This window comes from Hemitrygon akajei, chromosome 5, assembly GCF_048418815.1.
Source record: "Hemitrygon akajei chromosome 5, sHemAka1.3, whole genome shotgun sequence".
Taxonomy (NCBI): Eukaryota; Metazoa; Chordata; class Chondrichthyes; order Myliobatiformes; family Dasyatidae; genus Hemitrygon; species Hemitrygon akajei.
In genome coordinates, this window is record NC_133128.1 from 31,374,415 (window position 1) to 31,399,296 (window position 24,882).

A 24,882-nucleotide genomic window follows, 5' to 3' on the forward strand; every position below is an offset into this window, starting at 1 on the left:
ATACACCTACCTTCTTGCCATATCATTTGATGCTCTGACTGATCAGGGAACGATCAACTTCCACCTTAAATATACCCATGGACTGGGCCTCCATTACAGTCGGTGACAGAGCATTCCACAGGTTCACTACTCTCTGGATAACAAAAATTCCTCCTTCCCTCTGTTCTTCACACCACGGAAACGGGCATAAACACCGGCCTGAAGAGCCTATAAGGCTCGGGACCGACTTTAACTTTAACTCCCTCTGTTCTAAAAGGTCGCCCCTCAGTTTTGAGGCTGTCCCTCTAGTTCTGGATATCCCCACCAGAGAAAACCTCCTCTCCACATTCACCTTATCTGGTCCTTTCAACATTTGGTAAGTTTCAATGAGATTCCCCCACATTCTTCTAAATTCCAGTGAGTACAGGCCCAAAGCTGCCAAACATTCCTCATATGTTAATCCCTCTATTCCCAAAATCATCCTCGTGAACCTCCTCTGGACTCTCTCCAATGATAGTGATGCACCATCAATAACTCTCGGAGACGTGAGGCGAGATAGGATTTTACTAGCTGGAAGAGAGCACTGTCAGCAGCAAGAGACCATCACACAACATCCTGGAGACTGAGGGAGGAGTAGTGCCTCCAATCGCCTTTATACAGGGGTCTGTGGGAGGAGCCACAGGAGCAGTCAGCAGAGGGGCGTGTCCAGACAGGTATATGTAGTTCACCACAGATAGCACATCCTTTCTGAGATATGGGGCCCAAAGCTGTTGACGATACTCTGTGCAGCCTGACTAGTGTCTTATAAAGCCTCAGTATTACCTCCTTGCTTTCATATTCTATTCCCCTTGAAATAAGTGCCAACATTGTATTTGCCTTCTCACCACAGACTCAACCTGTAAATTAACCTTCTGGGAATCTTGCACAAGGACTCCCAAGTCCCTCTGCACCTCAATTTCTGAATTTTCTCCCCAATTAGATAATTGTCTACACTATTGTTCCCATTACACAAATGCATCACACATTTCCCAACACTGTATTCCATCTGCCACTTCTTTGCCCATTCTTCCAATTCGTCGAAGTCCGGCTTCAATCGCATTGCTTCCTCAGCACTACCTACCCCTCCACCTATCTTCATATCATCTGCAAACTTTGCCACAAAGCCATCAATTCCATTATCTAAATCACTGACAAACAATATGAAAAGTAGCGGTCCCATACTGACCCCTGAAGAACACCACCAGTCACCGGCAGCCAACCGGAAATGGCTCCTTTTATTCCCACTTGCTGTATCCTACCTGTCAGCCATTCCTCTATCATGCCTGCATCCGCTGTAACACCATAGGATTTTATCCTGTTGAGGAGTCTCATGTGCGGCACATTATCAAATGCTAACTGAAAATCAAAGTAAATGACATTCACTGCCTCTCCTTTATCTACCCTGCGTGTTACTTCCTCGTTACTTACCTGTTTTGACATATCTTGGTCTTCCTTGAAATGCAACATTTTGTTTTCAGGGTGGCTTTTCTGTTTTGGAGGAGAGCTGAAGAGGGGGAGAAGTGGGGTATATTGGATAATGACATGGCCCAGATATAGAGTGGAACAATTCTACTTCGCTGACTGTGATATATTTTTGTACAAGTCTTATTGACGATACACCATTCCCTTCCTTGACATAACTGCAGTTTTTGTTCCCGCTGACACTTAGTATCTACCACCGATCTCCTCAGACCCCATCCCTCTTCCCATACATTTACTCTTATTTATTCTTGGCTCCTTTCTACTTGGCATTTAAAAGCTGCCCTCAGGTGACACAATTCAACGATTCAAGATCAGGTGTATGCCTACTAGATGATAAGGCTATCATTCTCCATTGCCTCTCTTAACCAACCACATTGTTTAGTGGAATCCAAAACTAGTTATACGGAGATTTCTTACAATACTTGATCGGAATAATTATAACAATAGAATAATTAGCTTTAGAGCCAGCCATCGGCTATGCTTCCAGTCCACAAATATCATTTAAGAGATTTGTGAAAGCTCAGACAGGGTCTCTACAATCTCTGCACTGCTTTTGACATGGAGCTAAGCTTTCACCTACCTACCTGATCTTTCACGGACCACCCATCACTGTCCTTCCATGTGGATAACACCTATCCACCCCAGCCCAAGCTGCTTTCCCTCCAGAGTGCCATCCAGGCCTTTGAAACAATTAGACTTGATGAATTCAACCCATAGGATCCCTCAAGCAGACTGCATTATACACCAGGATTACAGCTGGTCTAAACGTAACCCTAAGCGTTACCCTCTTGTCTCCAAATGTTGTTTCCTGACAATCCACAAATCTGTCCAATTTTGTCATGAACATATTCAGTGACAACTTCCACATCTCTCTGCAGCACAGAATTCAAAACATTCACAACTCTCCAAAGAGATATATCCTCGTTTTCACTTTGAATGGGCAACCGCCTTATTGTGAGACTATCCTCATAAAAAAGATGCATATTACTCAGGGTGGCGACAGCCATGCCGCATACACAGAGGAAAACCATAAACGCCAACATTCTCGCTCGAGCTATGTGTCATCTGGGTTTTTCATAGACAGGAAATCCACATCCCACTGGATAGCTGCACTTTACTTCTAACCACAGTGTCAGAGAATGATACAGCACGGAAAGAAATCTTCAGCCCACTGAATTCATGCTGATCATCACCGATCTAGTTAAACTCCCCTAACCTACTTCCCCAGATTCTATCACCCACTTACACACTGGGCACAATTTCGAACAACCTGTTAACGTGCCACCCACATCCTTAGGAAGTGGGAGGAAATCCATGCAGCCTCTATGAAAATGGGCCAGGCTCCACACAGACAGCATCAGAGGTCAGGATTGAACTGGAATCACTGGAACTGAGAGGCAGCAACCCTACTAGCTGTGCTACTGTGCCATGCATTTAAACCATACTGCACTTCTCTATTCACAAACCAGATAAAATACCTTCCCTTTTCCCCACATTAAACTCCACCTGCCAAATATTTGCCCAGTTCCTTTGAAGATAGTGTCTGTCACCTTCACGGTCGGCTTTATCACCTGTATGCAACAAATGTGGCTGCAAAATGCTTGGCGCTTTCATTTCTGACCTTGATGTTGTTTGCAAATAGTTCAATCCCACACCAACACTCGAGTTATCTCACTCATAACAGGTTGGCAACCTGAAAATGGTCATGAATCGTTCATCAAGATCCCATTTTCTATTAGTTAAGCAATCATTATCTATGTTTTATCCATTGATTCCAATGCCATGAGCTCTGATTTAGTTGTTTGTTCTGATATTTCTGTGACTCTTATCGAACTTTTGTAGAATACTCATTCAGCTGAAAGACCCATGCAAATATAACTTGGGTGCTCCAACTGAATGTGAAGGTGCTGGTGCTTGGGCTGATTTTGAAAGAGGAAACCATGACCTGCTGGTTCAAAGCTCCAAGGTTAACCAATGCACACCCAGAGTTGAAAAATTAAATGGCGACCACTTGCTGCCACTGTAGTTTTTCGCAAATAAAACAGTTTATGTATAAAACCATAACTCATTTAAACCTGAACACAAAGAGCGGTAACTGAACTCCATGTCAGACCAGCCTCTTAAAATGAACCCCAACTCAATGTGGGTGGTTGTGAATTACATTACCCTATACAGCCCCACCCCCACCCGCCCGCCGGCTGGTGGCGTAGTGGCATCAACGCCGGTCTTCGAAGCGAAGGCTCCCGACTTCAAATCCAGTCAGCTCCCTTGCATGCTTTCCACCCATGCTGGGTTTAGCATCAAGCTAGCAACTCGGCCTCAAAAATAAGAAAGCCTGCTAAAAAAAAGCCGTCCCAATGACTGAACTTGGAGTTAAGGGCTTTCTTCTTCTTCAATACCTCCCCCCCCCCCCCCCCCCACCAAGAATTCACTAAAATTAGCATTGTGAGCCTATCCAGAACTTGGGGACGAGCCGCCCAGCTCGGGTCCTATGTTCCATAAGTGCAGGAGCAGCAGATGCCTCTGGCTCTTCTAGAGGTGTGTTGACACGCTCATGGTCATGTCGTGACAGCAGCGGCACAGTGAATCAGTTTGAGGCGAAATACGTTCAGGCTTATCCCTCTTATCTATGATGAAAGTCTTTTCTCTCTGTTCTAGAATACAGCATGCACCATCGTAAAGGGGACTAAGGGGATGTTGGTATGAGTCACGGCAGACGAAAACAAACGAGGCGGAGTGTAGGTCAAGAGGAACCCAAGAGTACTGTACGCTATAACGAGAGGTAGGAATAGGTGCAAAGGAATTGAATTTACTGAGGACGCTGTTGCAGGGCCAACCAGGCAGCCGTGGCATCGGGAATAAAATCACCTGGTACTCTTAACAGCTGCCTGCGTGCCAGCTCAGCCGCACATGACTGCAGGTCCTCTACTGGAGCTGGTCTAAGCCAAATGGCACCCGAACATGACAGTAAATATTCGCCCACCAGCATTCCACATAGGCTGCAGTCCAATCACCCACGTCCTTTCTAAGGCCGTGCCGCACAAACTTTAGTGCAACCAAATTCTGTGAGGATCTGCAAGACCTTCGACCCGGATGCAAGAGCCCACGTATGGAGTCAGAAACAATCAGCCTCCAGTTTGTGGGTGGGCGTGATGGGGAGAAAGCAACCGGATGAGACGCTGCACAGAAGGGAAACCCCAGTTTCGCCAAACTTAATGTCAGCCAACCGTAGGGCTGTAACTGCTGTTCAGTAAGCTTGGAGCTCTGGGTCAGTAGCTTCGTCAGCTATCCGTGCGAGCAGTCAGTCAAGGCATTATTTTTCCCCTTGATGCGCCGCTTATCAGTTGTGAACTCATGTGTAGGCCAGCTGACGTTGCTGCTGTGCAGACCAAGGGTACATGAGGGGTTTGTGGTCAAACGCTATGAAATGGCATCCCTCTAGAAGAAAATGTGTTGTACTTCCTTTCGGTGTGGGGGTGGGGGGGAGGGGGAGCTGGCAGCTGAAGAAGGCGAGCGGCTACCACACACCTCCAAGCAACTGTTTGAGCACAGCACCACAGCGTAGTCTGAAGCATCAGTAGTAATGGCTATAGGTGAATTGGGGAGCTGGTGCACCAGTAGGGTCACATTGGAAAGAGCTTGTTTGGTATCAAGTACCCTGGACATATCTGCTGACCAGTCAAACGCGTGATTATAGGTGGAGTACAAGTTCAGCAACTCACAGAATGAAGCTGTGATAGAAATTAACCATACCTGAACACTCCTGTAGTTTTTTTTTGTAGTTTATTTTTTAATGAAGTTCATCATCAAACAAACATTTCCATAAGATGTATTTCAGATATTGTACATATATATCATATAGTCATATTTGCCACAAATCTCCACATAATATTTACCTGAGGTATAAACCTATAGAAAAGAGAGGAAAGATAGAACAAGCAAAAGGAGAAAACTGTGTACAAGTAGGGAGTGATCCTTTTTTTTGACAACATATTCATTGATTTGTGAGAATAAAATCAGGCCTATGAGGTGTTATGTAGTTAAACCATTTTTCCCAGTATGAATCAAATTGTTCCAACTTATGATTAACATATGCAATTATCTTCTCCATCTTGTAAACACCCATTGTGATTTCCATCCATGCATTTAAAGTTGGGCTCTCCTGTGATAACCATCTCCTGGGCAGTGAGAAATCCATAATAGCAGCTACTTTTGATGGGGGGGAGGGGCTTTGCACCTTCTGTGGACATGCGATGGCGTGGAAGTCAACAGTTGACAACCCTGACTGGGGTTAGACAGCGTTAACAATCAACCCATGTTGGTTTAAGCACACAAGAAGTATGCAGAGATTAGATACATATTCGGATTTGGATGCTCTGATGACAATTGCGTCAACCAGGTAAACAAAAAGAAAATCTAAATCTCCTATTGCGGAGTTCATTGGCCATTGGAAAGTCAGTGCTGCATTTTTCAGTCCAAACACCATGCGCAGAAACTCAGAGGCCGAACAGAGTTATTACACCCATCTGGAAATGTCCTCTGAGCACACAGGCACCTGATGGTAGTCCCTAATGAAGTTGACTTTGTAAATAAATTAACTTTCCAGCTAAACATGCTGAAAAGTCTTGGACTGAGTAGCGATCAGGACTGGTGCTCTCATTAAGGCATCAGTAATCACCACTTGGGCAGCAACCACCATCAGACTTAGTGACCATACAGAGGGGACAAAGCCCAGGGGCCATTTGACCAACGCACAATTCCGAATCTTTCCATGTTGGCAAACTCGGCCTTCATGGTTGCCAGATTTTCCGCGTCCAGTCTTCGTGCGCAGGCATGGGCTGGTGGTCCAGTGTGGAAATGTAGTGCAACTGTAATCGAGAATGTCAGCTTGGTAAGGTTTGGGAATTCTCCCAGCAGTCGAGTAGACTCAAATGCTGTGGTGGATGCGCCTGACAGAGTCCTTGTCGGGAATTTGCTGGGGAAACAGTGTAATGACCTAAAGTCCTTGACGTCCACAAGCCAGCAGGTCTTAAAATCCACTAACAGTCCTTGGGAAAACAGGAAATCTGTACCAAGCAGAGGTCTAGCCACTCTAGCCAGGCCAAAGTCTCATGTGTAATGTTGCCCACTGATGCAGAGCATCAGCCACTGTGTCCCCATGTCTGGATCTTGCTGCTGTTAGAGGGCAGCAAGAATGGCTGTCTGTAATGAACGGTAGCCATCCCTTGCATCAGGGACCCACGGTGTTCACAACCTCTGATGCCCCAATGCACTGGCACTGTCGAAGCTACAAGGTGGTTGGCTCTTCCTAGCATTCATACCAAAGCAAGCATGGTAAAAACACAGACCCAGCGTTGTCTGTTTGGAGGCCTTGCTGACTGGGCTTACTGAGGCAGAGAAAGGAGGAATTATGCACCTCTGCCTGGATGTGTGTAGACTATCAGCCATTTTAGCAAACTCCCTAGTACAATAGTGAGGGCTATGCAAACTTGATCAGGCATTTGCTACATCAAGATTTCTTATAAAATAAAACAAGGATGGCGATTTCTCAGAAGAGACAGCACGTGGTCCATTAGCTCCAATGGCTTAGGCTCACCGAGGTCGGGCAAAGTGAGCATGCTCAGTCTCCGATAGTCCAAAAGTATTCAGCGATCAGTATTTATTGTGCTCACGCCAGTGTTCCAGTAGGCTCACCATTCTAGCAGCCGTGGAGTTGTTGAACAAAGCTACCACATACAAATATCTGATGCTGTAGGCAGAGATTTCTCAAAGTGCAAATTGGGCCTCAGGTTGTACAACCAAGTAATGGCACTTTGCTCCCAAAACTCTAGCATTTCGAAGCAACTGTGTTGGCCACATGTGAATAACTCTGGAATCACCCTAAAGCATCGGGGTCAGCAATGTAGGTTTACACAAATAAAACGACACGAGGCATTTTATGTTTTAGAAAAAGTGTAACAACTCATTATACTCCAAAACCTGGACAGAACGCACAGTAAATGAAATTCAACTAATACGTCACCGCATCAGACCAGACTCTTAAAAGTGGGCCCAAACTCAGCGTCAGTGTTTGTGAACAGTATACGCTTCCACCGATAACATTAGCCTACAGCACCAATCTGCAACTCGACCATGCAAACAAATTTCACTCAGCCTTAAAAAAATGTTCCACAAGCCTGCATGTAATGTTTATGGAATGCTGCTCAAATCCCTGTGAAATATGTTCCACAATATTTAAAAGATATCGGTAAATTCCTATATGCATGGGCACAGTTTCACTTCTCCTTCAGCCAAACTCTTTGCTGCATAAGACTTTGTCAGTCTTTCGGCATTTATATTCTGTGTTTTTGCCCGTTCTTTCGCGTGTCTTTTTGTGTGGAGGAGAGGATTTGGGGGTTCTTATTGCATTTTGTGCTTGTGAGGGAGGTGGGGGGAGTCAATGTTTTTGTTGCGTTTTGTTCATTTTTTGTGGGGGAGAGAATTTAGGAGTTGATATTCTTGTTGCGCTTCATGCAGGGGAGGGGGTGGCTTAAAGGTCAATGTTTATGTTGCATTTGTGCGGGGGGACTGGGGGTGTTGATGATTGGGGGTGCCATTCTTTTTTGTGTGGGGGGGTGGTTTGCTGTTTCGCTTTGTACCGACTTCCATGGTTTTCTTTGTTTCGTGGCTATCTGGAGAAGACGAATCTCGGGGGTGTCTACCGTATACGTCGATAATAAATGAACTGCTGAAGCTTTTGAAAAGGGAAGGAAGTCCACTGAAAGGAGCCCATTGATTAGAAATGCACTGCAAAACATCAAAATGGCTTTAATTTTATTTCCTGGGCTTTTGTTTCCAACTCTTTGGGAGTGAACAACAAAAGCATACCATCAGCAAGTAATAGATTTTAACTATAGATATCAAACATTTAAATCCAGAATTTCATACGCCTCAACATTATACCTTCCTACTTCCACCATCGATCAAAATGCTTCTCACAAAATACAACATGCCCATAATAAGAACATCCTGAACATATTTTCATAAATTGCCACCAAATCATTGCTGTAGGCTTCTATAAAATTCCACCATTTAACTCACTTGCTCAGATGGACAGTTAAATGACAGAAGTCACCATTTGTTACTCACTCCTTAGTTACTGACAGGATATCTAACCACTTCCATTTCCCTGCCAATGACTATAACTTCTCTTTTTCTATTATAAACCTGTTCTAATTTGGCATCAGGAATTATGGTATATGTACTTCTGCACAGTAGTGTTTTAGAATCAATCCACATTATTCAAATATTATTATATCCCAAAAAAAACGATTCCATTAGAAGTAACTCCCCAAATTTAACCTAACACTATTACCCAAGAGATGCAAACATGTAATTAACTATATATATTTCCTATTATTTTAATAGGAAACCTCAATTAAGTATCTAATCAATTAACAGAACTGATCATAATTAAATGTCTTTAAGATGCACGTTTGTGTGAGTAGTTCTGAACGGATGCTGATCACCGCGTTACACAGAGCACACAATCATTCAAAGCAAAACAAGTTACAAGGATAATCAATGCTTTCATAAAAGCTTGAAGTAAAAAATTGAAGAAAATAAGTTTTCATTAGAGAAAAAAGGTTTATTTCAAAAATAACAAGGGCAGATAATAAAGATAAAACAGATTAAAACCTATCTAAATTAAAATACCAGATTGGATAGATAAAGGGACATTCAAACTGGATAAATAATTGATGCACAAGTAATTAGAAAATCTTTTCACTCTAATCACCATTCCAAAATCAAGATATCTGCAGACTTATTCAATTCAAACTGATTCATCCATTCTTAAGATTAATATTAGCTCACCATAGTACCCTCTTTCTTAACAGGGGTTTTACTCTAAATGTGTTAGCCACGTGCCTCCAACCTCACCACCGGCTTTCACAGAACCAAATTCTCCATTCACATAGTATTTCCCATCATTCAGATGGCTTTTTATTCAATTTATGGGTTTATACTGAATCTGGTGACTTTGAGATTACAGCAAAACTCTTAACTTGGCACCCTTGGGACTTTGATGAACACCAGATGTCAACCATCAATTATATGACTACACTAATACTGTATTAATCCCTTTAGTTTTAAATCTTCCAACATTCCCTTTTAACTTCACCAAGGTTCCACCACTCTGAAATACTATGGACAATTGACAGTGGCTAATTAAACGACCAATTCTACACAGCTCTGGGATGTGAGAAGAAACCAGTGCTCCAGAAGGAAACCCATATGATCACAGGAAGAGCACTAAAAACTCCACACAGACCTATACCAGTCCAAACATGGCCAAGAAGGCATGCCAGCACCTCTACTCACTCAGGCAGCTAAAAAAAATTTACGTCCCCTTTGAAACTCACCAATTTTCATAGATGAACCACAGAAAGTATCCTACCTGAATGCATCACAGCTTAGTATGCTCTGCCCGTGAATACAAGAAACAGCAGGGAGTTACGGATACAACTCAGCACTTCACAGAAACCAGCCACCATAGTCAAAGACCCCACCCACCCCAGACATTTTCTCTTCTCCCCTTATCATTCTGTAAATGTAACACTTCATTCTGCTTTTGGTTGTTTCTTCTTTATATGACCTCAATTTGTACTGATGTGATGGCGATATCTGTATAGATGCCATGCAAAACTAAGCTTTTCACTGTATCTTGGCATGTGTGACAAAATCAAACCCCAACCTATCAGCACCCAAGATCAGAATAAAAACCTAGGCCACTGGAAATGACGGCAACAGTTAATACTGCACACTGTGCCACTCATACTACTGGACGTTATTCCTATTAAAGCCACAACACGTTTAAATTGCTATTTCCAAAGAGGTTTCACCACAGTATAAAAAAATTCCCTGTGGACCAGTTAAGGTTAAAGTTCAGCACAGGAAGTGAAGCCCCAGGGACGTTAAAAGGGAAATTATGCCTGGGAAATTTAAAGGGCGTGTAGGAAACATCACTCGGGTCAGCCAGATCCTGAACACTGACATTTCTGGATAATCAAAGGGCAGTTCCTCAAGTTTTATGGTAATTCCTGTCTTTTGATATGCAGCTTTCTTTAAGTCTTTCCAATACTGATGCATTCAGCGTTGTGTTAAGAATGATCAGTTTGGGCAAACACTGATAATCAGGAACATTCCCTTCTGATTTCATGTTGAATGTTGTTTTTGCTTGATCTCAATTTGCTCCCAATTATTTCATTACTTTTTTACAAGTTATTCAGATAGAAACTAAACGTTGTGTGTTGCAATCTTTACTTCGCAAAACGTAAGTGGATAGCAAATTTAAACACAAAAGATACTGCAGATGCTTGAATTCCTGAGTAATGACATACAAGTTGTTGGTAGAATTTAGCAAGTCATGTAGCCTCTTGGAGGGAAATAAACAATCAACATTTCAGGCCAAGATGCTTACTCAGAATTGGAAAAGAAGGGGGCAGAAGCCATTATAAGGAGGGGTAAGGAGGGGTGAGGAGGAGGAGAACAAATTGTCAAATGATAGATGAACCAGATGAAGGGGAAGTTGGGGGGGAAGGATGAACTAAGAAGCTGGGTGAGGATAGGTGGAAGAGGAATAGGACTGAAGAAGAAATCCAATAGAAGAAGACAATGGACCACAGAAAAAAAGTGGAGGGAACCGGGGGAGGTAATAGGCAGGTGAAGAGATGAGAAGTAGTAAGAGAATGAGGAATGGAAAAAGAAAATGAGGTGGGGGGGGGAAGAAGTGACTGGAAGTTAGAGAAATCAGTGTTCATGCCATCGGATTGGAGGCTAACTGGACAGTATTTGAGGTGTTGTACCTCCAATCTAAGTTTGGTCTCCTCATGGCAGTAATGGAGGCCATGTTTCCCTCCACAGATGTTGCCTCACCTGTGTGGTGTATCTGGACTTTGTAAGGTGTTTGACAAGGTTCCCCATGGTAAGCTCAACCAGAAAGTCACGAGGGAAGGGATCCAAGGAAACTTCGATAAGATCCAAGAAATCTTCACTAGCACCTTTCTTGCAGGGCAGCAACAGCCAGTACCAGAGGACATCCGTTCAATGTAAATGGAGGAAAGTATAGGGGAAACGTCCCCTCCCCTAAAGAGTTATTTTTCATAAAACAGAGTAGTGGGTGACTGCAACACACTGCCAGGTGTAGTGTTAGAGGCTGATATAAACGGGACATTGACAAGACTCTTAGATAGACACTTGGATATAAGAATGGGGGGGTGGCTATTAGCTGTGTGGGAGGTTAGGATTAGATTAGCCATGCACTCGATTTATATAGGTTGACAGAACACCATGGTTTGAATGGCCTGTACTGATCTATGTAAAACAAGTGACAATTCCATAAATGTGAAGAGTTCATAAACAGTTGATCCTCCTTATCCACAGGGGATTGGTTCCGGGAACCCCTGCAGATACCAAAAAATGCAGATTCTCAAGTCGGTGGACTTTAGGACCCGGCAGAGCTCCCAACCTTATTTAACCTGTCTTGGTGCGGTGGACTTTAGGACATGGCGGAGCTCGGGACCCGCCGCCCGCAGTGTTTCTGTTCCAGAAAACGATGACGATTGAAGATAAAGTGGAACTAATAAAGTGATTGGAAAGAGGTGAAACACCATCGGACATTGGAAAAGCGTTAGGCCACAGTCGGTCAATGATTAGAACAATTTTAAAGGATAAAGTGAGAATAATGGAGCGTGTGAAGGCCCAACCTCGATGAAAGCTACAATTATTACTAAGCAACACAGTGGTTTAATTATCGAAATACATACATTTCTTAAGTGTTTTATATGCATAGAAAGGTAAAATATATACTAAGACAAACGTTTAACTAACTGACGCTAAGTAATACCGGATGTACCTGTTTCCGACTTAAGAGAACTTACGTTTTTTTTTTCCATTCCCGATCCGCGGTAACCGATGCTTACTTATAATACCTAATACAATGTAAATAGTTGTTATAGTGTATTGTTTATGGAATAATGACAAGAAAAAAAGTCTGTACATGCTCAAACAACAAGTGCTGGAGAGAGAACTTCCGGGTTTTCCCGATCCGCAGTTGGTTGAATCCGCAAATGCGGAACTCCTGGATAAGGAGGGCCAACTGTACTTGATTTCAAAATCATGCCTCTTTTCATAAAAAGACAGAAATACATAGCAGATATTGGAAATTTGTAAAAAAAAGTTAAAAATTCTCTGCAGGATGAAAGCACCTACAATGAGAAATAAAAAGTCATCAACCTGAAATAAGGGACTGGTCCAAGGTTTTCTGTGAGCAGTGGTTCTGCACTAAGTACACTGGAAATCACGCATGAATGTATATTGACTGGAGGAACATGATGCACTTCAGATCTACCTACTCAGCTTCAGAGCAGCCACAGTAGTGTACAAATAGTCACATAACTCCTTTGAACAAGATGATTGACCTTTATTAAAAAGTTTAGCTCAAGTTCAGATTTTTTTTCCCACCTTCATTTACAGTAGTTTGATACATTTTTAAACTCAATGTACTTCACATTAAGGAGATTAAGCAACTGTTTTCAATGTTTAGAAGGTTGCAAACAATAAAATGAGCCTGTGGCATCTACAATTGGTCTACTCCACATTGCAGAAATCCCAAGAGGAGGAGGTCTTCTGTACAGTGGAACCCATGGAACCACAAAAGGTTAAAGTCACCTTGGAAATCAGTAGGGCAGACTACACCAAACATATTCCATTCCATTAACTCTAAAGCAGAGGCAAATCCACTTTCTTATAAAGAAAAATTGCAACAGTCAAATCAAGATGAAACCAGACTCAAGATTACACTCAAGATTAAGAAATAGTCATGTGTTGCATTTTCTAAATATGACGAATATTCTCATTTCCTCACATATTCTTATTATTTCTTAATTTTTTTTTGCATTTAACAATCACCATCCACGCTGAGAGTGACACGTTTTGTAGCCTTGGCACAACATACACATACAAATATAAAAATTAAAGCATATTCAAAGCTTTTTAAAAACACAAGCCCAGAGGTTTTATAAGAACACAAGAAATTGGATGAGTAGGCTGGCTGGTCTGACAATGGACTCAGCTCCACCTACCTGCTTCCCTCCCCTCCCCCCGTAATCCTTAATCCCCCAATATGCAAAAATATATCTAACTGCATTTAATGAGGTAGCCTGATCACTTCCCTGGGCAGAGAATTCCACACTCTACTCTCTAGGAAAGCTATTTCTCACCTCCAATGACACTACCTCACTTTTTTTTTAAAAAAATGTACAGTATTTCTGTTTTTGCACTTTTTTAAAAAATCTATTCAATATACATAATTTATTTACTTGTTTATTTGCTATTATTATTTTTATTTAATTTATTTTTTCTCTCTGCTAGATTATTTATTGCATTGAACTGCTACTGCTAAGTTAACAAATTTTACGTCACATGCCGGTGATAATAAACCTGATTCTGATTCAGATTCAATTTTATTTACATCTTTCTTGTAGGTATGAGATCAAATTTGCACATAGTACTCCAAAATCAGCCTCACCAACATCTTATACAATTTTAACAAAGCATCCCAACTCCCACACTCGATACACTGATTTATGAAACCCAATGTGCCAAAAACTTCCTTTATGACCCTATCTACCTGTGACACCACTTTCAAGTAATTATGCATCTGTACTCCCAGGCCCCTTTCTCCTACCACACTCCTCAGTGCTCCACCACTCACCATACAAGACCTACAGTGGTTTGACCTCCCAAAGTACAACACTTCACACTTGTCTGCATTAAATTCCATCCGCCTCTTTTCCAGCTGGTCCAAATCCTGCTGAAAGCTTTGATAGTCCTCCTCACTGTCCACTACACCCCTAATCTTGGTGTCACCCACAAATTTGCTGATCCAGTTTACCACATCATCCGGATTGGGGGTATAGTTGACAAACAATAATAGACCCGCCACTGATTCCTGCAGCACACCACTAGTCTCAAGCCTCCAGTCGGAGAATTAGCCATCTACTTCTACTCTCTGGCTTCTCCCGCTAAGTCAATGTCTAATCCATTTTACTGCCTCATCTTGAATGCCGAACAACTGAATCCTCTTAATCAAACTCCCATACAAAATGGAGAATTTCTAATTCAGTTTTCACTGGTTCACAGTGCTCTAACTTAAAAATTAGCCAAATGACTTAAAATATCTTTAAAATTTATTATGCCACCCATATGGTAAAAGGTAATAACCCTATTTCTTTACTTAAAAACATAGAAATAGATTTTGCAATTGCTATACCAATTAATGCTTCCAAAGATACTTAGATGCCTCTTTAAAAGTCTATTTAAAACAGGTGCAGCCAAATCTATCTGAACCTTCATGGAGTTGGACTCTTGCAGATGGCAATGATGGTAATGTGAACTAAACTGAAGTCCTTTCAAAATACATACAATCCATTTGTATCCATTTCTGAAGTTGAGATAGGGATTATTTCTTGTGTTAACTCCTGCAATTCTCTTTCCAATGTGAAATAAAAAATGCCAATAGGTTGTGGTTTATATTTAAAGTCCCATTGCTGGGAGATATTAGCTTGTACAAAAAAACCTAGTAAATAAGTAGATTTCACATTTCTCATGGTGAAGTGAAAGGGGCAAAATAAAAATATGTTTTATTGATAATACTTGAGTTGAAACGGAGACACCTCTTTTTCTCTTATTAGGGAGATAGAGAGCCTGTGGTATGTCGAATACTGGGTGAATGAGCGGTCTTTGGAGAACTGAAAGTCTGAGTCTTTGCTGCACGCTTGAGTGATTGGTGGGGGTGCCGATGCTTTTTTTGCTGGTGGGGGGGAGGAGGGATCATTGTTTGCTGCTATTTACATGTGGGAAGGAGCGAAGCTGGGGGGGGGGGGGAGACTATGGGGTTCTAACATTTAACTGTCATTCATTCTTTGGGGGCACTCCTCTGTTTTTCCTGGATGGTTGCAAAGAAAAAGCATTTCAGGATGTATATTGTATACATTTCTCTAACATTAAATGTACCTTTGAAACCTTAAATGCTATTTCTGAGACTCAGGGTACGTGCCTCCAAATTTCAGAAAATTCAGAACTGTTTCACCTGCAGTGTTTTGGTAGTACAACACATAAAATTCAATGAAAGGAAGCTGCAGGATGGCTAAATAAGGTTGATAAAACAAAACACTGTTTAACAGCTGTTTGTGCCCCCTCCCCCCCAAGTGAGGATACAAGATTGTTCATCTTAAAGGGTTAATTCCTCTTACAATAGCAAGTAATTGAAATGCAAACTCGTGTGCACTATTACACTCGAATCACCAGAAAGAACTTCAACCAGAATAAATGTGTGTTGGACTCAAAATTGGTCATTGTCACAAGTACAGAGCTTGACTAGCCTACTGTTCATAGAGATCAATTCACTGCACAGTGCATTGAGGTAGTACAAGATGAAAATGAGAAAATGTGTAGATGCTGGAAATCCAAGACAACACACACAAAATGGTGGAGGAACTCAACAGGGCAGGTCGCAATTAAGGAAATGAATAAACTGTCAACATTTTGAAATCTTAGTTTCAATGTAACGACACAATCTCACTTTTTCCTTCCTGAACACTGACTAAACCATTATAGAGATAAGAGACTGAACCATTATTTGAGCTATGCCCACTACAGTGGTATCACCTGCAGACTTGCAGAAGGAATTAGAGCAGAGCCTAGCCATGCAGTCATGAGTAGAGGGCTGAGGCCACAACCTTGTGAAGCAGCACCATTGAGGACAATCATGCAGGAGATGTTGCTGCCATTCCTTTGTGATTGTGGTCTATTGATCATGAAGTTGGGGATCTAGTTGCAGAGGGAGGTGTTGCCTCTCAGTCAAGGCATTTGGTGATGGGTTTATTTGGATTTGGTCACAGTTTTTCTTTGGTTCATCCTTTTAGATTCAACTGACGAGTAATTCATTTCTTAATACTTTAGGTAAAGAGGTTCAATACCTAACAATAGGTGAAAGTTGCCAAGTAGTTAACAAAACTTGGTTTTCAGAACACTTTCAACAAAGGTGATTGTCTTCAGTCAACTTTCTTTCAAGTCTTCCCTTAAAGCCTTTATGTGCACCTTTCTTCCATATGTAGTACTTAACAGGAGTCTATTGTATTGTTTTTGGTGATCAAAATGCCACAGCAATTGAAGATCCCAAGTGGCTTCCTTGCTCCAACTAGATCTGTATCTCACGTCATTTGATCATTATTTACCATTTGCTCCTTCGAACATCGAGTCCCATTTTTGACTCAACGTTCTATTGCTCCTTTAGTATAACTGTTCATTCTCCAGCCAGAAAAGCTAAGCCTAAGTTAATACAATACTAAAAGCCTGAATTTTTAATCTGTAATTAATTAGTTTTCGATGATGAATACTGGAAAAAATGATTAGTTATTAATGTGATCAGGGAATCATTAAGCATCAGTCTCTTATCTCTATTCAGATTACAGAAAGAAATTCAGGCAAAAAGGTAATTTTAATATGAGCATCATGTTTGATGAACAAAGTGCCATAATTCAGGGAAGTTTCAGATATATAAGAAACTAATAGAAACGTGGAAAACCTACAGCACAATACAGGCCCTTCAGCCCACAATGCTATGCCGAACATGTACTTACTTTAGAAATTACCTCGGGTTACCCATAGCCCTCTATTTTTCTAAGCTCCTTGTACCTAGCCAGGAGCCTCTTAAAAGACCCTATTGTATCCACCTCCACCACAATCGCCGGCAGCCCATTCCATGCACTCACCACTCTCTACATAAAAAAACTTACCCCTGACATCTCCTCTATACCTACATCCAAGCACCTTAAAACAGTGCCCTCTCGGGTTAGCCATTTCAGCCCTGGGAAAAAGCCTCTGGCTATCCACATGATCAATGCCTCTCATCATCTTGATAAGGTACCCCATGCAAGGCTTATTGAGAAAGTAAGGAGGCATGGGATCCAAGGGGACTTTGCTTTGTGGATCCAGAACTGGCTTACCCACAGAAGGCAAAGAGTGGTTGAAGACGGGTCATATTCTGCATTGAGGTCGATCACCAGTGGTGTGCCTCAGGGATCTGTTCTGGGACCCTTAGTCTTTGTGATTTTTATAAATGACCTGGATGAGGAAGTGGAGGGATGGGTTAGTAAATGTGCTGATGATACAAAGGGTGGGGGTCTTGTGGATAGAGTGGAGGAATGTCAGAGGTTACAGCGGGACATTGATAGGATGCAAAACTGGGCTGAGAAGTGACAGATGGAGTTCAACCCAGTTAAGTATGATGTGGATCATTTTGGTAGGTCAAATATGATGGCAGAATATAGTATTAATGGTAAGACTCTTGGCAGTGTGGAGGATCAGAGGGATCTTGGGGTCTGAGTCCATAGGACGCACAAAGCAGCTTTGCAGGTTGACTCTGTGGTTAAGAAGGCGTACAGTGCATTGGCCTTCATCAGTCGTGGAATTGAATTTTGGAGCCAAGAGGTAATGTTGCAGCTATACTGGACCCTGGTCAGACCCCACTTGGAGTACTAACCTCAGTTCTGGTTGCCTCACTACAGAAATGATGTGGAAACCATAGAAAGGGTGCAGAGGAGATTTACAAGGATGTTGCCTGGATTGGCAAGCATGCCTTATGAAAACAGGTTGAGAGAATTTGGCCTTTTCTCCTTGGAGCGACGGAGGATTAGAGTGACCTGATAGAGGTGTATAAGATGATGAGAAGCATTGATCATATGGATAGTCAGAGACTTTTTCCCAGGGCTGAAATGGTTGCCACAAGAGGACAAAGGTTTAAGGTGCTGGGAAGTAGGTACAGAGGAGATGTCAAGGGTAAGTTTTTTTACTCAGAGAGTGGCGAGTGTGTAGAATGGGCTGCCGGCAACGGTGGTGGAGGCGGATACAATAGGGTCTTTTAAGAGACTTTTGGATAGGTACATGGAGCTTAGAAAAATAGAGGGCTATGGGTAAGCCTAGTAATTTCTAGGGTAGGAAAATGTTCGGCACAACCACGTGGGCCGAAGGGCCTGTATTGTGCTGTAGGTTTTCTATGTTTCTATGTTTTAACTTGCCAACTACTGAAGACTCACTGGTCTATAATTTTCTGGGCTATCTGGTCTACTTTAAAACTGTGGCAAAGACTAAACCAATTCACCAACTGAATTATTATATGAAATAACTAGAACATTTCAAACAAGAGAAATTCTGCAGATGCTGGAAATCCAAGCAACACCCACAAAATGCTGGAGGAACTCAGCAGGCCATTCAGCATCTATGGAAAAGAGTGCAGTCGCCATTTTGGGTTAATACCCTTCGGCTGGAGAAAAACAAAAGTAGATGTAAAAGGTGGTGAGGGAGAGGTAGCAACACAAGGTGATAGGTGAAACTGGGAGGGATGAAGTAAAGAGCTGGGAAATTGGTGAAAGAGAAACAGGGCTGGAGAGTGGGGAGGTGTCTGATAGGGGAGAACAAAAATCCATGTGAGAAAGAAGAGGGAGGAGCACCCAGAGGAAGGTGATGGGCAGGCAAGTAGAAAAGATGAGAGAGAGAAAAGGGGATGGGGAATGGTGAAGGGGGGGGGGGGGGGCATTACCAGAAGTTTGAGAAGTCAATGTTCATGCCATCAGGTTGGAGGCTACCCAGATAGAATACAAGGTGTTCCTCCAGCCTGAGTGTGGCCCCATCACAACAGTGGAAGAGGACTTGGATACACAACTTTTCTGGCAGATGGTGCATAAGTGCACAGCAAAACGGTCTCCCAAATACTTATTCATGTTCTACTGTGACCGCCACAAAATATGGCTGTTCTCTTGCTGTTCAGACAAAAGTGACATGGTGGTTTGGGATTTCTGAATCAACTTGTGTTTAAATTAAACCCATCTTGCCAACACTGGAAAGGCCAATCTAATTTTGTAATATTTTCTGGAAGAGAAGAGGATGTTCAAGAACTTTTTTTTATATATAAATGGTAAGTTAATTAAGGAGAATAGAGGACTATTTTTTTCAAAAATTCAAAAAGGTAGAAAATTACTATGGAACTCCAGAAAATGTAAAGATGACTTAGTCACTAAAGTTAAAGAATTTTTTTTAATCTAGGAAAGCCCAAGGAAACAACTACGAAAACAAAGACAGGAATGCAAAACAAAATTAAATCAATTATGTATAAATTCCTTCAGGGAAAAGCTTCATCGTCATAAATGACACCCAAAAGTTACATAAAATTGCACCAATGAGGAAGTAGGTTATTTTTCCTCCTCCGTTCCCAATCATTACCTTTTTCTTTTCACAGAAGAGCTCAAATTCCATTTACCTGACTTGCACAGATCTCATCAATCACTGATGAACCACACTGAGCTGTCAGAAAGACATCTTTTGGACACATTATTGAACTCTTATTTTCCCTTGGATAAGAGATTTCCACCATTATTTCAAAGAGCAAACAAATTGTCCATTGTTCCATTATACATCCTACATTTAACACTTGGGAGCTTGTTGTGCATCCATTGCCTGCTGCATTTTCCATATTTTAATAGTGACTACCCTTCAAAATAAATCATGATAATGCACTTTGTGACAGCTGGCAGCTATGTAACTATATAAATATACTATTATTCTTCCTTCTTATGGAAAGAACAATTAATTTTGTCTTCATTAGCAAAATACTTCCAGGAATCGGGTATTGCTGGAAACATGAGACATCTATGCTGAGCCTCTGGTGGCCTGAGGAAATGGCAAGTTGTCAGCCTGAACCAAATTGCTGTACTGCAGGTGATGGATGGTACCAACTCAAGCAGTAATAGCGGCATAAAATAATACAGGCTCTTTTGACCCAGAGTCCATGCCAATCTTTAACTACCCATTTACACTAAGCCTATCCTTCACCATGTTATTCTACATTTTCATCCACTCCACCTTCCTTTCTGCCAGGATTCTACTTGCTCCCTATATTCCAAGGTCAATTAACAGTAACTAAAGTCCTACCAACCTACTAATCTTTGGAGTATGGGGGCTGATACAACAGAGTCCGTGGAGGAAACCGACAGCTACATGGAGAAAGTACAAGCTCCCCAAAAATAGCACCAGAGGTCAAGGATTTAACCTGGATTACTGGAGCTGTAACAGCTATCTCTCTCTGCTACTTGTTTGTGACTGGGGAAATTCTCGCAAGATGCCTGACAGCTTCAGACTTTATGAGTCATCGGCCAGTAAAGCTTAGTGACAGATTCATTCCCTAGATCATGGATTCCTTGCTGACGTGCACATAAGTTTTAATTCCAAGATGACAACATTTTTAAGCCAATGCAATTCACCTCAATAGTTCAGATAGAAGAAAGATGGTGCCAGTTATTTTTGTAGACCCAGGCGACTTCTTCCAGTTCGTCCATGAAACTACATTGATTTTCAGTGACAGAGTACTTCCTTTAGAAATGTAATCAATGCTGAAATATCAGAGAAAGGATTTTGCTTTTATTCCACTCTCCTTCTGTCACACTAATGGATACCAATAGATACCAATACTTTGAACGCCCGACGAAAAGAATTTCAGAAAGTGCTGAAAATACAGCAAGTCAGTGGCATCTGCAGAAGTGACATGGGGGGGGGGGGGGGGAGAAGAGATAATATTTCAGAACAAAGGCTTTTCTTCAGTTTTGTTCTGCACGAATAGTATCTGACTTGGATTGATTATATTCTGCATATGCACAGTGGCCACTTATTAGGTACAGGAATGTAACCAGGTGTGGTCTCTGCTGCTGTAGCCCATCCACTTCAAGGTTTGACATGCTGTGCGTTCAGAGATGCTCCTCTGTTAACAATCTTTTCAAAAGACTTGTTAAACCTATGAAGGCAGCAGTTCATGTTGCTCTGTTATTCAGTTAAAGAAAAGGGAACTACATTTATTGTTGTTGCCAAGTCATTTTTAATTCAAATGCATCATCTCTTGTTACCTGGGTTACGTGCATGAAGTGAAAAAGGACTGAAATTAAAATGGACCCTTGACTAGTCAATGCAATTAGCCCACTATTTGCACAGAAGTCGAAAACCAATATGGGCCTGCTCATATTAATGTTATGACTTCCCGAAGTGGTTATTGTATAAACTAATAAAATGGATGTAATGACTAACCTATCAAACATTCAAAGTGCAGGAAAACAACAATAAACTCTCGTCTATTACAGCTATAAATTATCCCCAGCACACACTAAAGTGGTTCTGAGAAAGAGCAGACATCCAATCAGGAGCAGACATTTTCAAATAACATTTTGCAAACATTATTTGATCTGATCTACCTGCATTGAAACTTGATAAATGGATGGAGATCTGTGTTCTTGAATGAAGAATTGAGAAGACCTGGGTACCAAAACCTTTCAACACATTATTCTACATTGTTCATTGCCTTTTATAAACATTACTATTTTGCAACATCTTGAGAACAGCAGGAGATTTCTCAAGAATAAGTTTCACAATATTTCTGCCAACAAACTCTTGAAAAGTTGTTCCAAAGCAGTAGCAATGCATTGGCACAAATAGAAGGACATAGAAATAGAAGGTTAAAACTATGAACAGTCAATTGATGTCAAAGTAACATCTACTGACTTCTCACAATTAAAACCTCAGGATGGAAAAAACAAACAAGTGGTAGAAAGGTTTCTTATGGATTAAGCATATACAAATCTTAAACTTGCATCGCTGTTCCTGCTATGCCTGATTTTTAAATATTTTTCTTCAATGCACATCCAGTACAAGGCATTCTGTAAAGCTCTACTTTACCATTTTTCCTTTAAAAGTCGGCCTCTGAATACTACTTAAAGAAATTTGTAATGTGTTCCTCAAGAAATTATTGATTTGTTTCCTCCCCCTCCCAATTTGTAGCTCTTTGAGTTTCCTCCCACCCCCTCTTGCTTGGAGTACCTCTGCTGTGACATTGTTAATGATCATCTGATTTAAAGCAGGGCTGTGAAAGCATTTAACTGGAATTTATATAGCCTCCATCCTACTTGCAACAAAACCCTCCTGGTGAGCTTTAAGGGCGTGTCTTCAAAGTTAAACATGATGCTAAGTCACGCAACACCAGAAGGCCAGAAGTGATTGGGAGGATCTCACAAGAAGAAGCAAACACATAAAACCTGTTTTTAAAATAAAACCTATTTTCCAATGGATTTAATGTGAAGCAGCATTTAAATGAAAGCCAAATACTCAGCAGATCAGGCAGCATCTGTGGAGGCAAGTGGACGTTTTGGATCCAGTCCTTCTGAAAGCTTAATGATAGAGATAGCCAGTATAAAGATGGGGTAGGGACAACAGCTAGAAAGTGTTAGATGAATCCAGGTGAGGCAGTGGATGACTACCAGATACACTCAGGGGAGGAGAGGGTGGAGCTGGTGACAGAGGCTGAGAAGTGATACTTGGAGGCAACAAAAGGGGGGCAAATAGGAGAAATGCAATGAAAATGCAACAGATTCTCCATTCCTACAATACCAACTAACATTTAAAACAAAATTACCAACTTGCAAACAGACTTCAGAAATACCAGCTATTTAAATCGGTTTCATAGAGGGACCAACTGGAAGAACACATTTCCGTCTACACAGTTAAATCATACTGTTTTACCGTTAACTTATCAATTGGCCGCAATGTGCGGTCTAAACCTCAATTAAATATTCCAGTAACACCAACGATTAAGCTGAAATGCTACGCTGTAGAACCATTTAAGTTACTAAAGTTCTAAAAGGGCAGACAACGTCATGAATTTGACAACCACTCGCTCATGCATTCTGCTACTTCTGTCAGTTTTAGCCCATAAAGTTGAAAGTGGCTTAAGATCTTCTCCAAGCACCAGGGTTCTCGTACTCGTCAACGATGACAGTACGTATCTACTAACGCTGCATCTTCGACTGAGGAGCGGGTTAACAAAACGGAAGAGCAACCGCGTTCTGCCCACTTGCGAGCGGCCTCCCGTGGCTAGGCTCCCCGGGAATACAGCACAATTCCTAGATCCAGTTCGTGATTTGATATTCCACCTGATTTGCTCTCCGTATTAACGGTAGTCCAAAAACTAAAAGCACAATAACAGGACTCCAGTAACTCCCAGCTCGAACTGTATCTTAAATATTATCCATCAGGTGAGCTCAAACTCATTATAACTCACACGCAAGAAACGCCCTTAATATAACGAGGTCAACTTGTCCGGAAGAAAAAGTATTGAAACTTTGTACGGGTGGGAAAGGGCAAAAGACTTGGATAAAGCCGCACTTCTCATCTCACCTTAGTATCCTCACGGTACTACTCATGTCCACAGATTGGCCCAGAAGCTGTCCAAAGCTCCAGTGACTTCCCTCTTCCAGATTCGGTCGCGACGTCTCCGCGGTTACCTGGTGGCTCGGATTGGGGCGGGTCCAATTGCCTGCTGTCAGTCAACAAGCCAGGGTCCCGCTCCCGTCGCCGCGGCTTCCTAGTTAGTGAACACGATCCTCTGGATTCAAACTTATTTTAACCCCAACTCTCCTTTTGTTTTGTTGCAATACGAGGCACGGTCCCACAGTATTTTTTGCCAGCAACAAAACGACAGCCGCAAGCCGGAAAACTACTTCCGCTCGATTTCCAGAATTTCACGTGATAGCAGTCAAGCTGCCAGCCTGACGTTTACCTTGCCAAACAAAGTCTTGTTTTTCACTGTCGGGTACAAAGTGTAACGGCAGCTCCAAACGCAGTGTCGCTAATTAGGAAGGATTTAACACAAGAGAAGTTGCAGCTGCTAGAAATCCAAGCACGAAACGCTGGAGGGACTCAGCGGGCCAGGCTGTTCTGCAGTGACTGTTCACTGAGAAATTCAAAGTTCTGTCTTCATGGCTTCTGTATTCCGGAAAATAAACTACACTGTTCACTAGGTAGACCTCACCCACCTCAAACGCAGATTAATGAATCCACTCCTGCACAAAATTGTACCTGCCCTGCTTATGTCCACTTTTTCCAGTCTACCTGTACCAATCTGTAATCTACATTTTAAGAGTTTTACAGAGGGGTTAATTCTGTAAAGTTAATTGTCCAAGATACATTTTCTTCCTTAGAAACCAGATTTCCATTTGTTCACTCTTTCTATCAAGTAATTTAAATCTAGGACTCAACATGTCCCATTACTAATTTCATTCTCTTCCTTTCTTTCCTCAAAATTGCCTTCCATAAAATTTGCCCCACTTAAACTTATTTGGAAACCGCTTTAGTCATTTCTCGTTCTTCCCAGTCACTGAGTCATATACCACAAAAATGGGCCTTCCACCACGTTGTCTGCCCAACCATCAAGCACCCAACTACAATAACCATACAGCAACCCGAGGT

General features: G+C 41.8%; 1 protein-coding gene across 1 annotated transcript in view; it reads right to left on the bottom strand.

The window, feature by feature from the left end:
• Positions 1–24,226, bottom strand: part of LOC140727592 (E3 ubiquitin ligase TRAF3IP2-like) — a 52,588-nt gene extending 28,362 nt beyond the window's left edge. The window contains exon 1 of the mRNA XM_073045126.1: positions 23,812–24,226. Within this exon, the coding sequence (XP_072901227.1) occupies positions 23,812–23,837 (26 nt within the window). The 5' untranslated portion in view covers positions 23,838–24,226. The remainder of the gene's footprint in view (positions 1–23,811) is intronic.
• Positions 24,227–24,882: the final 656 nt, after the last annotated feature.